This window comes from Azolla caroliniana, unplaced genomic scaffold (assembly GCF_043228905.1).
Source record: "Azolla caroliniana isolate FFs.n. ecotype wild unplaced genomic scaffold, voAzoCaro1.0.p SCAF_12, whole genome shotgun sequence".
NCBI lineage: Eukaryota > Viridiplantae > Streptophyta > Polypodiopsida > Salviniales > Salviniaceae > Azolla > Azolla caroliniana.
In genome coordinates this window covers 2,326,286-2,340,167 of record NW_028230447.1, presented here as the reverse complement: position 1 = coordinate 2,340,167, position 13,882 = coordinate 2,326,286, and the positions used below count along the sequence as shown (strand labels likewise).

Genomic DNA, 13,882 nt, shown 5'->3' with positions numbered 1-13,882 from the left:
ATACGGATACAGATACTATGTATTTTGTTGGACTCATATCACATCATTTCAGAATGAGGATAATGTGTGATAAATTATAATGCTAGGTATCTACAACATGATCAACCACGCCCTTCTAGTGATAGAACTCAAAAATCAAACTGTAGTGGTTCACAATTCAAATAGTAAACATTCAAATGTCTCGGCACATAACAAGCATCAACCCACAAAACTGGAAGTTATGCGACCAAACCATTTTAATGGATCTATCAAATTAAGCTTCTTCACATCTTGTGATTTATAAAACCTAGAAGTCATGTGACTAGATCTTTTATATCAATTTGGGTATTATAAGGTATACTTGAGTTTGTAAAACAGATTTGGTTTACATGTATTTGATTTGAATGGTATATGTTTTCTTCCATTCTTTGCTTTCTATGAATTCACATCGTAGATGACTTTGATTTTTTATGCATTGGCATCGATGATTAAATTATCCTTTACATTTTCTTCGCACAGAGATTGTTCATTAACTTGAATTACTAGCAACAACATTTCACCCAAGGTTATTCCGCATGTTACAAATGACAAGCATTAAAATGCATAATGGTCATAATATGGCCGTAAGACATGAATCAAGTTAGGAAACTATGTAATTCGCGGTCAAGTATATCCTTTCATGTCTTATTAGTGTAAATCTAGTTGGAGATATTGAAAAGGGATCCATCTAATATTGACAACAAAAGTAGTTTCCTCCTCCACTGCAAGGTTATGGAGTGTAAATATCATTGGATCTATCGAAGATATAGAAAAGAGATCAAATGTATACATATTGGACACTATGTATATATGTGGTTTCCTCGTTTTTTGCAAAGGTATAAGTAAGGAGGGAATCAAATGGATATTTTACGGACCTACAAATTGTCCCTACAAAATGCACGATGTTTTAGGGGAGTGAACACAAAGCAACAAATGGAGTTAACCTTGCTCCAAGATTATCTAGGTTGGATTTGTATATAAGGTTAAGGGTAACATGAGACAATGCAAGAAATAGTGAAGCAATAGTTTCACAAAATGTTAAGACATTTTGACTTTGTATGATAAAGTTGTTAAACTAGTTAGCCTCGAATCGTGAGCATGTACATACATGACAATAAATAGTGAAGTAGATAAACGTTCCTTGGATTATAATTAGTTCGAAGGATGGAAAAAGAGAGGATTGGAACTATTGGCCTAGATATTCGAGAACATGCACGACAGCTAGTGATAAAATTATAGAGTTTTTGGGCTTGCCCCCAATGTGAACTTATTTCGAGACGAGAAAGGAAAAGTAACGGATGTCTTTTTATGAGAATCCATTTGAGGAGTGCAAAAGTTTTGTGGGAAATATGACACTGACAATAACAAAATGAACAAACCATGATATGATGGGGACACCCTTACACACAAACAAGATTAGAATTGATGTGCGGTCAAGGAGCCATAACCCAAGATTTGGTGAGAACAGGCCGCATGAGACCCCGTTAGTGTAAATTTAACTGTTCTTGCTTCGCCAGTAAACACAACGATGGTCTTATCGTTCAATCAAACATGCCATCCTTCACTCAGCTCATTGTGGACATGTTACATGTGTATATGTATTGAGTGCTCAGTGTCGACTTGTAGCTGAGGGAAGGCAAGACAAGAATGAGTGTTCTTAGGGACTAGGAGAGAGAGAGAGAGTGTGTGTGTGTCTAAGGGTGAGAAGTTGGTGAAATCAAAAGGGTGTGAAGGAATGAATGAATGAATATAAATTATAATGAGGGGCGGGAGAGAGAGGGTGGCATAAATTTTTCTTAATAATTGAATAATATGAATAATATGAATAAATGGATAATCAATTCATCAATGAAAAATCTCAAACTAAATAAAAACCAAAAAATCTTCTCATTCAAAATCTGCACGCTTCAAAAAAAAACTTCAATTTTGATTTGTATTTTTTTTGTGGTAATTTTAGGAGCCACCAAAACAAAACAAAAAAAAAAACAAAAACAAAATTTGAAGGAAGAATTTCGAATAGGACCAAAAACACTTTATTATTATTATTATTATTATTATTTGTTGTTGTTTGGGTTTTATCTATTTATTTATTTTTAGCCTTCGAATTATGTACATATGCAGATCGAATAAATAAAAACAACTATTCCAAATTAAGAAAAACAAAAAGAAAGAACTAACGGTTCCCTAGGGAGAGGATTACATTTCTCTAGAGGGAATTACCTGGTAGAAAGAATTACGTCTCTATAGAGAGAATTACCTCTCTCTAGAACCAATTACCTCTCTCTAGATCGAATTACCTCTCTCTAGAGCGAATTAATCCACACACAAACATTAGTCTCTTCTACGAGGCTCGGTAGAAACCCGGGCGATCCCGGCACCCTATCAAAACAAAGAAAGAAAGAAAGCCGCTCGGGGGGGAGGGCGGGCATTGGTTGGTCTTATATGCTCTATCGGATCCGTCCGCCCGCCCGCCCATGCTTTCTTTTCTCTCGTATCCAAGATTGCGTGTCCGAAGGGGGAGGCCCCATTGAAAACCTTGATCCATCCATCAATCGTTGTCGACACATTCTCTCACTCATGAAATCATTTCTTTTATGCATTTGTACAAAAAAGAAATATCTTTCCGAAAATCGCTAGTGTCTGGGGGGAGCTTTGAATTTCTAGGAAATAGTAATAACGTATGAGGGAGAGAGACATTGCCCCCCCCTCCCCTCCCCTCCCCTTTCTCCCTCGCAGGAGAAGAAAAAGCTTCAAAAAGCCAGAAGGAAAGGCGTCCGGGTGTGAACCCGAAAAGTAGAGATGGGCATGCAAAGAGGAGGGACATTCATATATGTATCATTGTATATGTATCCATACTTCTATACATTGGGGTGACCTGGGACGAAAGAGATGGATGGGCGAAAAGGCTCCTTTTGGGTCTAAAATGCCCTAGCCCTGCTGGCTATGCCCGCTCCTTTGGCCAGTCAGGGAGAGAGCCATCGAAGGCGAGAAGGGTCACATGGACACATACCCTGTCCCGACCATCTGATTCTACCCCATGACTCTCTCACACATTTCACTCACTCTCTCTCTCTCTCTCTCTCTCTCTCTCTCTCTCTCTCTCCTCCCCCCCCCAACACACACAATTCACTCCCTTTCTTCTTCTACAGAAACCCTCTCTCTGTATCTCTCTTTCTCTCTCCCCTTTCACACACACAATTCACTCTTTCTCTTCTTCTTCACCACACACACACACACTCTCTCTCTCTCTCCTTCCACACACACTCTCTCTCTCCTTCCACACACACACAAACTCTCTCTCTCTCTCTTTCCTTCCACACACACACACACACACTCTCTCTCTCTCTCCTTCCACACACACTCTCTCTCTCCTTCCACACACACACAAACTCTCTCTCTCTCTCTTTCCTTCCACACACACACACACACACTCTCTCTCTCTCTCTCCTCTTTCTTTCTTTCCACACAACATACACACACTCCTTTCTCTCTCCTTCCACACATACACACACTCTTTCTCTCCTTCCACACAACTCTCTCTCTCTCTCTCTCTTTCCTTCCACACACACACACACACACACACTCTCTCTCTCTCTCTCCTTCCACACATACAAACACTCCTTTCTCTCTCCTTCCACACACACACTCTCTCTCTCCCTCTCTCTCCTTCTTCCACACACACACACTCTCTCTCTCTCTCTCCCTCTCTCTCCCACACACACACACGCACTCTCTCTCTCTCTCTCTCCCCCGCCCACCCCCCCCCAAAACCCTTCATTTTCACACCTCATTATTTTGCTCTGTTTTCCTTCTTCTCCTTCTCCTTCTCCTTCTTCTTCTTCTTCTTCTTTCTTCTTCTTTCTTCTGTATGCTCAATTTTGTGTTGCAGTCTGCAGAGTCATCTCATCTCCTCCTCCTTCTCAGTTCCTGACCCTAAAATTAAATCAATAAATAAAAGTTGTCATCAACACAGAGCTTCATATTATTACCTCTAACCATATCTCTAATTCCTAATCAACATGTCTCCCTTAACCCTAACCCTAACCCTAATTTTGCCGATTCATTACCTCTCTTTCTGAGGAGGCCAATTATTGCATCCTAACCCTAACACCTTCTCAAATTTGTCACCGTAACCCATCTAAACCTTCTCCTAATCCTAATTCGAGCCTTAACCCATGTAACCCTAACCCCAATTCTAACCTTAAAACCTTCCCTTTATACTAACCCTAACCTTAATTCTAACCTTAAAACCTTCCCTTTATACTAACCCTAACCTTAATTCTAACCATAAAACCCATCTAACCCTAACCGTAATTCTAATCTTAACACCTTCCCTTTATATTAACCCTAACCATAATTCTAACCTTCACACTTAAATATATATATGGTATTGGAATTTGGCTCAAGGTAGAATTTGACCCTAAACCTAGCTAGCCCTAACCCTAAGACTACCTATAAACCCTAGTTCTTATAAGCTCGTAATTGATGAGTCCAAACTCCATTAATCCACCATCATCATCAGCATCCTCCTCTTCATCATCATCATCAATATGTCCTCACCACAGCAAGACCATGGGTGTGTGCAGCTCATGCTTGACGGCTAAGCTCCTGTCCCTGGCTTACTATAGTCATAGTTACAATAATACAGAGGATACAGCAACAATAAGAGAAGAAGATCCGCAAGAATTGGAAGAAATTATAACAACAATTGATCATGAGAGAGTGATGATGGATGGTGGTGAGGAGATTAGGGTAGAGGACGGTGGCGGTGGCAGAAATGGTGATGGTGATGGCGATGGCGATGATTCTTCTCAGAAATTTAGAATTTGTGGAAGAATGCAGAGGCAAAAAGAAGAAAACGAAAGTGATGGCGGTGATGAAGCAGCAGCAGCAAAGAGTAGAATGTCAGGAGCAGCCACAGGAGATATGGCGGCACAAAGAGAGAATCAGAACAGATCAAATGAAAGAGAGAATGATAACAGATCGAGTGAAAGAGAGAATGATAACAGATCAAATGAAAGAGAAGATGATAACAGATCAAATGAAAGAGAGAATGATAACAGATCAAATGAAGTTATGGGACGATTTGGGAGAAGCAAATCGGTGTGTGAAAAGACTAGTGTGAAATTAGGGCTCCATCAAATCTCAAGTGGACAAGAAGAAAGAAGAGATTCAGAAGAAGAAGAAAAAGAAGTGAATGTGACAAATTTAGGGTTAGTTTCAGGTCCATTAATGCAGAAGAAGGTTACATTGCGAGCTCTCTTTGCTGCGGATGATGCAGAAAGATTAATGGAGATTCAGAAGAAGCAAATGGAAGAAGAAGCAGCAGGAGGAGGAGGAGAATTGATAAGGAGGAAGGAATTAAATCAAGGTATTGTTGTAGTTAAGGAATTAAGAGGTAATTTGACAAGTCTAATGGATTACAGTCATGGATTGAGTAGTAATGCTTGCAATTCTTTGGTACTAGAGATTCAGAAGAGGAGCTCTTTCCGGTCCATAAGCTCGGCCCTTACGCTCCGCAGGAGAAGCTCGGCCACTCCAATTGGTCTATCACAATTGCATGGAGAGAAGCCGGGGGGACAGCCGGCCAATGGCAAGAGGCCACGTGGCGGATCGGCCAATGGAACGAGGCCACATGGACAAGAACATGAGGAGGAGGAACACGAGGAGGTCCCGCATGGCGTGAGGTGCTGCGGCCGCCAATGGCGTGGCGCCATGTGGAAGGCCAATGGCCCGGGTGGCGGGGGAGGATCGTCGCCCACGATCCTCCTCGTGCGCTCCCGGAGCTGCGGGGCGGCCATTTGTGGCTCTGAATCCATGAAGCCGGCCGGCGGCCGTCCGGGCACTTTCTGGCGGTCCCGTACCACTAGGCCTAGGCCCGCGTTGGGCCCGACCCCCAACACTTCCACCACCATAGACCTCCAACACTGCCCTAATGTTGTCGCCCCACCTCGTTGCACCTCCAAAATCTCTCCGGCCTCCTCGGATACTCATAATCTCAATCCCAATCCCAATCCCAATCCCAATCCCAATCACAATCACAATCACAATCTCAATCTCAATCTCAACCACAATCTTAACCACAATCTTAACCACAATCTCAATCACAATCTCAACCACAATCACAATCTTAACCACAATCTCAATCACAACCATCAGAATGTGAATCCCAATGCCAATGGGGCCCAGTATCTTCACCATCACCAGTCTAGTGTGTATCACCAGAGCAATAATGGCCTCCTCCGCTTCTACCTCACGCCCCTTCGATCGAAGCTCTCGACCTCTTCCTCGTACCACGCCAACAAGCGGCCGGCTGCTAGACCCCTGTTCTTCTCCCAGCAAAAGAAGCTCTAAATAAGATTCAAATTCATTTGTTTTGATCCTTCCCTCACCTCATTATTCTGTACATCATGTGTTTATTCAAATCATAACCCTATCCCATCCCTTGATTCTTCCTCTTTTCCTTTCTGCTAAGTTTGTGAGCTCTTTTTTTTCCTTCACATTTGTATCTAGTGATAACCAATCTTTAACTTCCGAAACATTCTATACAAACAAATGTTTATATGTATGCAATTGAAAGAAGGGTTTTAAGAGAATCTTTGAGAGGGCTTTTGATCACTCTGGCTAGATTTAGTGAGTGCTTGCAAATTCATTGAGTTTGTGGACACCACAATTATATATATGTGATGGGCACATGGCAACTGCCCAATTTCTATTGAGTATGTATGTGTGTGTATATGTATAGAGAGACAGTACAATTGAAATTTGGAGTTTTTTTTCATCATCAACTAAATTTAAGGTAATGTGTGGCTTCTTTTGTATCCATTATACCATTGACAATATTTTTGGGGGTCTCCAAGAACATATATGCATTTCCGGCAAAGATCGAAACTCAGACATTCATATTATCATGTATATATGTTGATATTCATCTATGTATATTAGATGTGCCTTGGTATGTATGTATGTATGTGTATTTGTGTATGAATGGTGACATTGTATATGTGTGTATATGTATGTATGTATGTGTATCTGTGTACGAATGGTGACATTGTATATGTGTGTATATGTATGTATGTATGTGTATCTGTGTATGAATGGTGACATTGTGTATGTGTGTGTATGTATGTCTGTATGACATTGTATATGTGCATGTATGTATGTATGCCTCATGAGCTCGAATATATCATAAATTCTAGTGTATGAGTGTGTACATCCGTATATGATGTATGCATAAATGTATGACATTTGTATATATGTATGTATCTGACTGTCTATCATATGTATATACTGTATGTATGTATGTATGTAATGCATTCCATTTTATGTATGTATGTATGTATGTGTATATCCATGTATATGTATGAATGCCTGCATGATCTGTGGATTGCCTCAATCAGATCAGATGATATGAGAGAAGATATGAGATCTTATTATTGTCAATGAATGGAATGAATGAATGTTGGCTAACTTGCTTCTTTGCCATATGCTTCTCACTTAATTTAACATTACTATTTTTTGAATGCTTATTGTTGGTCTCCACTCCAGTCCACTCTAGGTTAGTCTAATCTACTCTAGCCTTTGACTTAATACTGTCATTGCAATCTTTAAGGAAACATTGCTAAAAGTGGGTAGCTTTTTCCCACATGGGAATAATATGTTAAAGCAAAGTGGGCATTTCTTTCCCACATGAGAAAATAAATACCTTCCTTAATCTAGGCGGGTGCGCACATGCTCGCGTGATGTCTTTGAGGTGTGTTATCACTTATCAAGTATGTACTATGTAGTATGTAGACCATGATTAGACAGCATGGTCGATACAACGACAAGTGCATTGTGCAGACAGTTTTAGGTCAATGATCATAGAGGCAGCGGCCAAGGTATAGAGAAAATCAAGATGTTGTCCACAAGTCATTTAAGGTCATAACTTGTTGTGCACTGAATTCACATTACAATTGTTAGTTGTTTTAAGACATGTCTTCCGTTCAAAGCAATGATAAGTGTGTGGGCAAACTTTAAACAAGTCACAGCCTCAAGAGTAGAAAGCTGGGAAACAATTTGAGTGTGAAGTTATAACTTGTTTTTGTTGCACATAAGGTCACGACTCCCTTGGCAACCCTATTGTTACAAGCCTCAACTCACCCTTGTTTTTTATGTGACCATGCCAATAGCATAAGGCAACCAATTGCACATTTTAACCACAACCTAAGAACCATACCCTAATTTGGTGGTACAAATTACAATCAAAGGAAATTAGTAGATGGGTTACCTTCATTCGTAAGGGTATAAAAGTAAAAATGGATAGTTTTTGGAAAAAAAAGGAGTAAAAATGGATAAAATTGACGGTGTAAACCTTGAGGGAAAAAAGAGCTTTGGTTGGCTGATGTGCTATTTGATACATCCAAAGATCCAAGTTTCAAGGAATGTTGTTGTCCAAATTATTTAAATATTAACAAGTGGGTGATAGCGTTTTAAGAGATTTTAATATTTTAGCATAACAATTTTAAAATGTAGTGGGACATAACTTTAAGAACTTGGCATAAGCTTGAGTGTCCACCTAGATCTCGCATTGATTTCTCTCACTTGGGTCGATAAGGTATGTTGCTTGAACTCCAGTTGTAGGATTTATTAGAGCTTATTGGGGACATCACTCAATACCCCACAAAGTTCTCCTTGTGAACTTGGGCAATTAGGAATGCTTCGACGAAGTTGACAAGACTGCACTAGCTCTAGCATGCACCTCATGAGATAAGTTAGGTATGAGCTTCCACCATGTCATGATTAACCACTTTGGATCAATCCATGAGAGCTCAACAGATGCTATGTCTAGCTAGCTTCCATTTGGAGATGATAAATCAACTTCTTTGATATGTATGCAAGTTCATTGACTTTATTGTCAATATTTTCTACATATGCCTGTTCTCTAATCACTTCTAGGCTTTTTTACTGAAAAAATAATAATTAAAACCAAGAATGTTCTTATTTCTTATTTTATGAATGCATCTTAACAGGTGCATTCTAAGGGCAATTTATAAATGGCCTTAACAAAGTTTTTTGCTCGAAATTGCTTTTATTTATCATAAGACTGCTCTTCTTTCTCATGAAATCGATACATCCACCGCAAGAGTATCATTATAAGCCTTAAGTTGAAGATTCCCTTTGATGCTATAAGTGCCAACACAAGCTGTGGCCATGTTTCTTGTTGAACCCAAAACCCTAAAACCTTTCTATTCCTCTCCAAATCTTCATAAATCAAACCCAAGATTACTTTGAAATTCCATATAAACATTTGAGTACGAGAACACAATCAAGAGAATGAAATCAACGAATTTATAGAATAAGATCTCAGCTATCACAACAAGTAAGAGATAGTCGGTCGGAGTCATTCAGTATTTTGAACTCCTATCTAACCCGAAAACCAAAACTTATTCCCATACCAATGTGAAGGATGCCAATACATCATAGCTAAAGACCAAAACTTGAAAATACAAAAGTGTGTTTTCAAAAGTAGCAAAACTTTTTATGTTAACTGAGAAGTGGATAAGGAATAACATCAGAGACGAGCGGTCAAAAATGGCTTGAACGCCAAAAACTTCACCGAGAAAAGTTTTGCGGCCGCCGGAACAACTTTATCATTAATGACCTGACCAACAAATCTTTAACATTAATAAAGAAATAGTTTGCCTATCAACTTTCAGTTGCCGAGCAGATTAGTGTAGAATCCAGAAGGATTACAGCCAAATAAATAAAATTACAACACTTACAGAAGCATAACGAGGATTGTTCGGCAACCTCTCCAAATCTTCGGCTGCAAAAACATTCATAGTCATTTGTTTTGCTTTACAATGACCTATTAAAAAATAGGGAAAAACTCAGAGTTATCCCCTCATGTTTTTCTTTAACCCCCCCAAATGCCCCTGAGTTCTCATTATTTTCCAAAATGACCCTGGTTAACCTCCAAAAGAGAGGAAAAGGAGGGTGACATCAAGCCACCTCTATAATTGCTCAAATAGCACAAATAATTGCTTGAGGAGGTTGACCGAGGGCATTTGGGAAAATAGGAGAACTTTTTTAGGTGTATTTGTGGAAATGAAGAAAAACTTCAAGGTACTCCAGACTTGGGTTTATCACCCTAAGCCTTGATTGATGTTAAGTGATCCAAAAATTAGAAGCCCAATGAACCTGATGATAAATATACACCAAACGCATGGGTGAAAGCTCCATCTTGAATAACAAGATTTTCACCTATAACAATCCACATGGTTCTATTCATTATTCATCTTTGTGGGTTGTTTGCATACAAGAAGCATAGGACATGTGCATGCGGCCTACATGCCTTACGAAATGTGGACAAAAATGGTGGAAACCTACAGACATGAAAGATTTAAAAGAAACATCATTGAATAAATGGTGAAGGAGGTCCATTTGTTAAGGCGACTCGTAATGAGCCGAAAATCTAATACATTAAAAGGGTTGTGAAAATATATTTACTTGTTCTAGTCATGACATTGAGGGGACCCAAGTTCAATCATCAACATGGACTTAGCCCTGTGACCCATCCCAATCATCAACATTCAGTCTCCCATAGATGCTGGTGATGTTTATATCTATCTTCCTTGTTACTCTTAGCAATAGCGTGATTTAACAATGAGTGCAAAACATAGCAACTGTACATTAAGAAAAAGACATTATGCACACGGTTATTACTCACCCACAGTCAAGTCTTTGATCACATAATCCAGTTGTCCTCCTAAATCAAAGAGAGACTGCACAACATTTTCTATTGTTCCTGGGAGGAGATTATCCTTGAAACTGAGGAAAGTAAGGTTTATCCATTTCGGGCCAACCTACAAACCCTCCTATATTAGTTGCAAAATTATTCACAAGCTTTTCACACTTTAAGCACATGATTAAGAACATTATGATTAGGCATACCGAAAGAATGTGTACTTACGGATCCACCATTTCCATAATCATGAACTGATGCTAAATAATCTACCGTGTACTGCCCCTGCAAAGCATTTTTAAGTTGTAAGGTCACCAAAATGGTGAACATCAAGGTATTCTCATTCATGCTCATTTATATCTCATGTGGCAATGACAAATATAACCAACGAAGGTAGGAAATAATACATGTCTTTTCTTGTATATAACCAACAAAGATGAATAACAACAAAGGTAGATTCCAATAAAGGTTTTTAAAATGTCTTTTCATGTATATAACTGACAAAGGTAGTGCCAATAATAAAGGTTTTTCTAGTATGTATCACTGTATGTACTTACATGTAAATGAGGACCAATTTTGGCAAAAGCATTGGAATGAGCATTTGACTGATAGTAATCGAGTAGAACTTGAATACTAGGGAAGCGTATAATTAAAGCATGAGTAACCAGATTTTGATTGTCGAGCACACGACCTGAACATATTTTGGGTCACATAAAAACCATATTTTCCATATAAGCACAAAGAGGTAATGTCTCTACATGAAGAAGCACTTGAACTCGACAAAAATGTTGGCATAACCCAGAACAATGTTTCTAAGATAGTAACCTAAACAAAAGAAAGCACATAAAGGCTAATACAAATACCTCTTACCTACTGAGAGTTGAAGGATAGGATCGAACTCAAATTGCAGGTTATAAAGAGCTCGCAAGATCTGTGACTCTTGGTCTCCTTGAAGGTATGGCAAATTTAATAAGACAGCATGCTCAACCACTTGCCTGTATTTCACGTTAAAAATGCATGATTAATCAGGAAAAACTCTGAAATATCAAGAGAGTGTTGACTGATGGCATTTGTGGAATCTATGAGAAACTCAAGGCCATTTCAGAGTTTCTCTTAACAATATTTACACAGAATTTTTTTGTTAGACAAGTATTTGGCATTCCTTTTACAGGAAGGAGGCCATTGATCTTATGCTTCCCTACACTGTCGAGCATTATAAGCTTCTACAACATTATGAGTTTCTACAAATGGCATAGAACTTTCCCAATCTTTATGCGAAGGATTCCAACATACCTATAATGCATCGCTGTCAACTTGACCATTATACCTTAAAACTGTAAAGGAAGAAAGTAGACAACCAATAATGAGGATTAGTGCATATATATAACATTCCCGATAACAGATTTGTAAGTGGATATAAAACACTCTAGCACATGATTTGATTTTTACTTAATGTCTTTTATCTTTCCCTACTGAGATTCAATTGTTTCCAATCCTTGTATAAAAAGTAGATTTAAGGGAAGAAACAATATACAAGGAAATCCTGGTCATTGCAAAACATTGGGACATTGCTACATTCCCTCTTCGTGAAAACTACTTTGCTTCTCAATCTTAAAATATTGAACAAATATCCACAAGGTAAAAAATTCCTCGAGGAAGTAGCCATAACTAGTTCAAAATGGCTCTCTTGCACAGAACTCTAATTGTGAAGAAGGACGAGAATTTTATTCCACATGTCAAGAAGAAGAAAGAATAAGATCCAACCACTTCAGCTAGCCTAATTGACTGCAGTCTTGTAAGTTTTTTAATAAATTTTTAAACTCCTCACCCTTCAACTTGAGAACAAAAAAAGGTGTAGTTTTTTATACAAATTTGCACTTTTTAAATTGATGAATCCATAATAATCGAATTGAATACTTTCTTTAAACCTAAACCTAACTGAATACCATTAGGGAAATGGGAACTCTGAAATACTCCTCAATTTTTTTCTTTATTTTCTCAAATGAGTTTTTCTTAATTCACGAAACACCTTTTAATTTAAGCCGCAGGAAGAGAACAAAAAAGGTGCTGAATTGACCATATAATCGAGAAAGAAGGGGATGAAGTGACTGTATATTTAGGGGGTGGAGCAAGGGGATTTGGGGGAAACAAAGGGAAAATTTGCGAGCTTTTTCACAAGGAATTATATAACGTAAGATTAAAGCATACCGTTTTTCAGAGAGCTGAGAAGAAACAATGTCTTCTGCTGTTGTTGATGATTTTGGAAATGGTGTTCACTGTTAAGATGCAAAAGAGGAAGCCATGGAGATCCAATCTTTTTAAAAAAAACACGATGAAGTGAAAGACGTGCAGAGAGATGGGGTGAAATATGCAGCATTATTTATTTCCACGTTCTCTTCTCTCTCCCTCTCTCTCTCTCTCATAGATATAGCTACATGACTCAGTTCTTCCTAGTTTCTTTTCTTCTTTTTACCTGTTCTTTGAACTCTGAAGTGTGATGAAAGAAGCCATAGCCAAGCCCTTTCTGGTAAAGCCAGTTGCAAAGGAATTGGGGGCCCAATTCTCTCTAATGAGCTCTTCTTCCCCAACACTGAAACAGAGCACTTGAAGGAGTAGTAGTAGTAGTAGTAGTAGAAGAAGACCACATGTAAATTTAGCTCATAGCTTATTGGGCAGCCTCTAAATTTAGAGGCTCTCCCAATCCCAGGTCTCCAGCCCGGCCATTCCGCATTTTCGCTAGTTTTGTCCAGCTCCATGGCCATGCTGACTGCAGTCCCAACCCCTCGAGCTTTAGGTTCCCGCTTAACATGTGTTTTTCTATAGACTAATTGGGCAGTCTCTAAATTTAGAGGGTCTCCCAATCCCAGGCCTCCACCCCGTCCATTCCGCATTTTCGTTAGGTTTGTCCAGCTCCATGGCCATGCCCACTGCAGTCCGAATCCCTCGACCTTAGGTTCCCCCTTAACATGTGTTTTTCTATAGATTCGCTTCTTTTGTCCGGCTCCATGACCATGCCCGCTGTAGTCCGAACCCCTCGAGCTTTAGGTTCCCGCTTAACATGCGTTTTTCTATAGATTCGAACTCCGAAGACAACTTGTCCCTAAGGTCACCTACTTTGGTGTATAGTTTGTATGTGTC

The 13,882-nt window shown here is 39.1% G+C and overlaps 2 protein-coding genes across 4 annotated transcripts; one reads left to right on the top strand and one right to left on the bottom strand.

Moving 5' to 3' along the window:
- The first annotated feature begins 4,392 nt into the window (after nucleotides 1-4,392).
- On the top strand, nucleotides 4,393-6,797 carry LOC147856806 (uncharacterized). 3 transcript variants are annotated; one of them, XM_087328063.1, is made up of 2 exons: nucleotides 4,393-4,882; nucleotides 4,940-6,797. In XM_087328063.1, the coding sequence occupies exons 1-2, from the start codon at nucleotides 4,504-4,506 to the stop codon at nucleotides 6,370-6,372; spliced, it is 1,812 nt and encodes a 603-aa protein (XP_087184189.1). In that variant the 5' UTR covers nucleotides 4,393-4,503; the 3' UTR covers nucleotides 6,373-6,797. The 3 variants fall into 3 exon arrangements, with proteins under 3 accessions (XP_087184189.1, XP_087184188.1, XP_087184190.1); XM_087328062.1 differs by having other exon boundaries at nucleotides 4,393-4,891; nucleotides 4,928-6,797; XM_087328064.1 differs by having other exon boundaries at nucleotides 4,393-5,389; nucleotides 5,486-6,797.
- A 2,626-nt stretch (nucleotides 6,798-9,423) lies between these two features.
- On the bottom strand, nucleotides 9,424-13,343 carry LOC147856805 (uncharacterized). The gene is made up of 10 exons (XM_087328098.1): nucleotides 13,218-13,343; nucleotides 12,953-13,020; nucleotides 12,038-12,078; nucleotides 11,615-11,739; nucleotides 11,302-11,435; nucleotides 10,973-11,029; nucleotides 10,730-10,865; nucleotides 10,201-10,263; nucleotides 9,783-9,826; nucleotides 9,424-9,661 (listed from the first exon to the last, which is right to left on the bottom strand). Exons 3-10 carry the CDS (start codon nucleotides 12,064-12,066, stop codon nucleotides 9,572-9,574), a joined length of 678 nt encoding a protein of 225 aa, XP_087184224.1. The 5' UTR covers nucleotides 12,067-12,078; nucleotides 12,953-13,020; nucleotides 13,218-13,343; the 3' UTR covers nucleotides 9,424-9,571.
- Nucleotides 13,344-13,882: the final 539 nt, after the last annotated feature.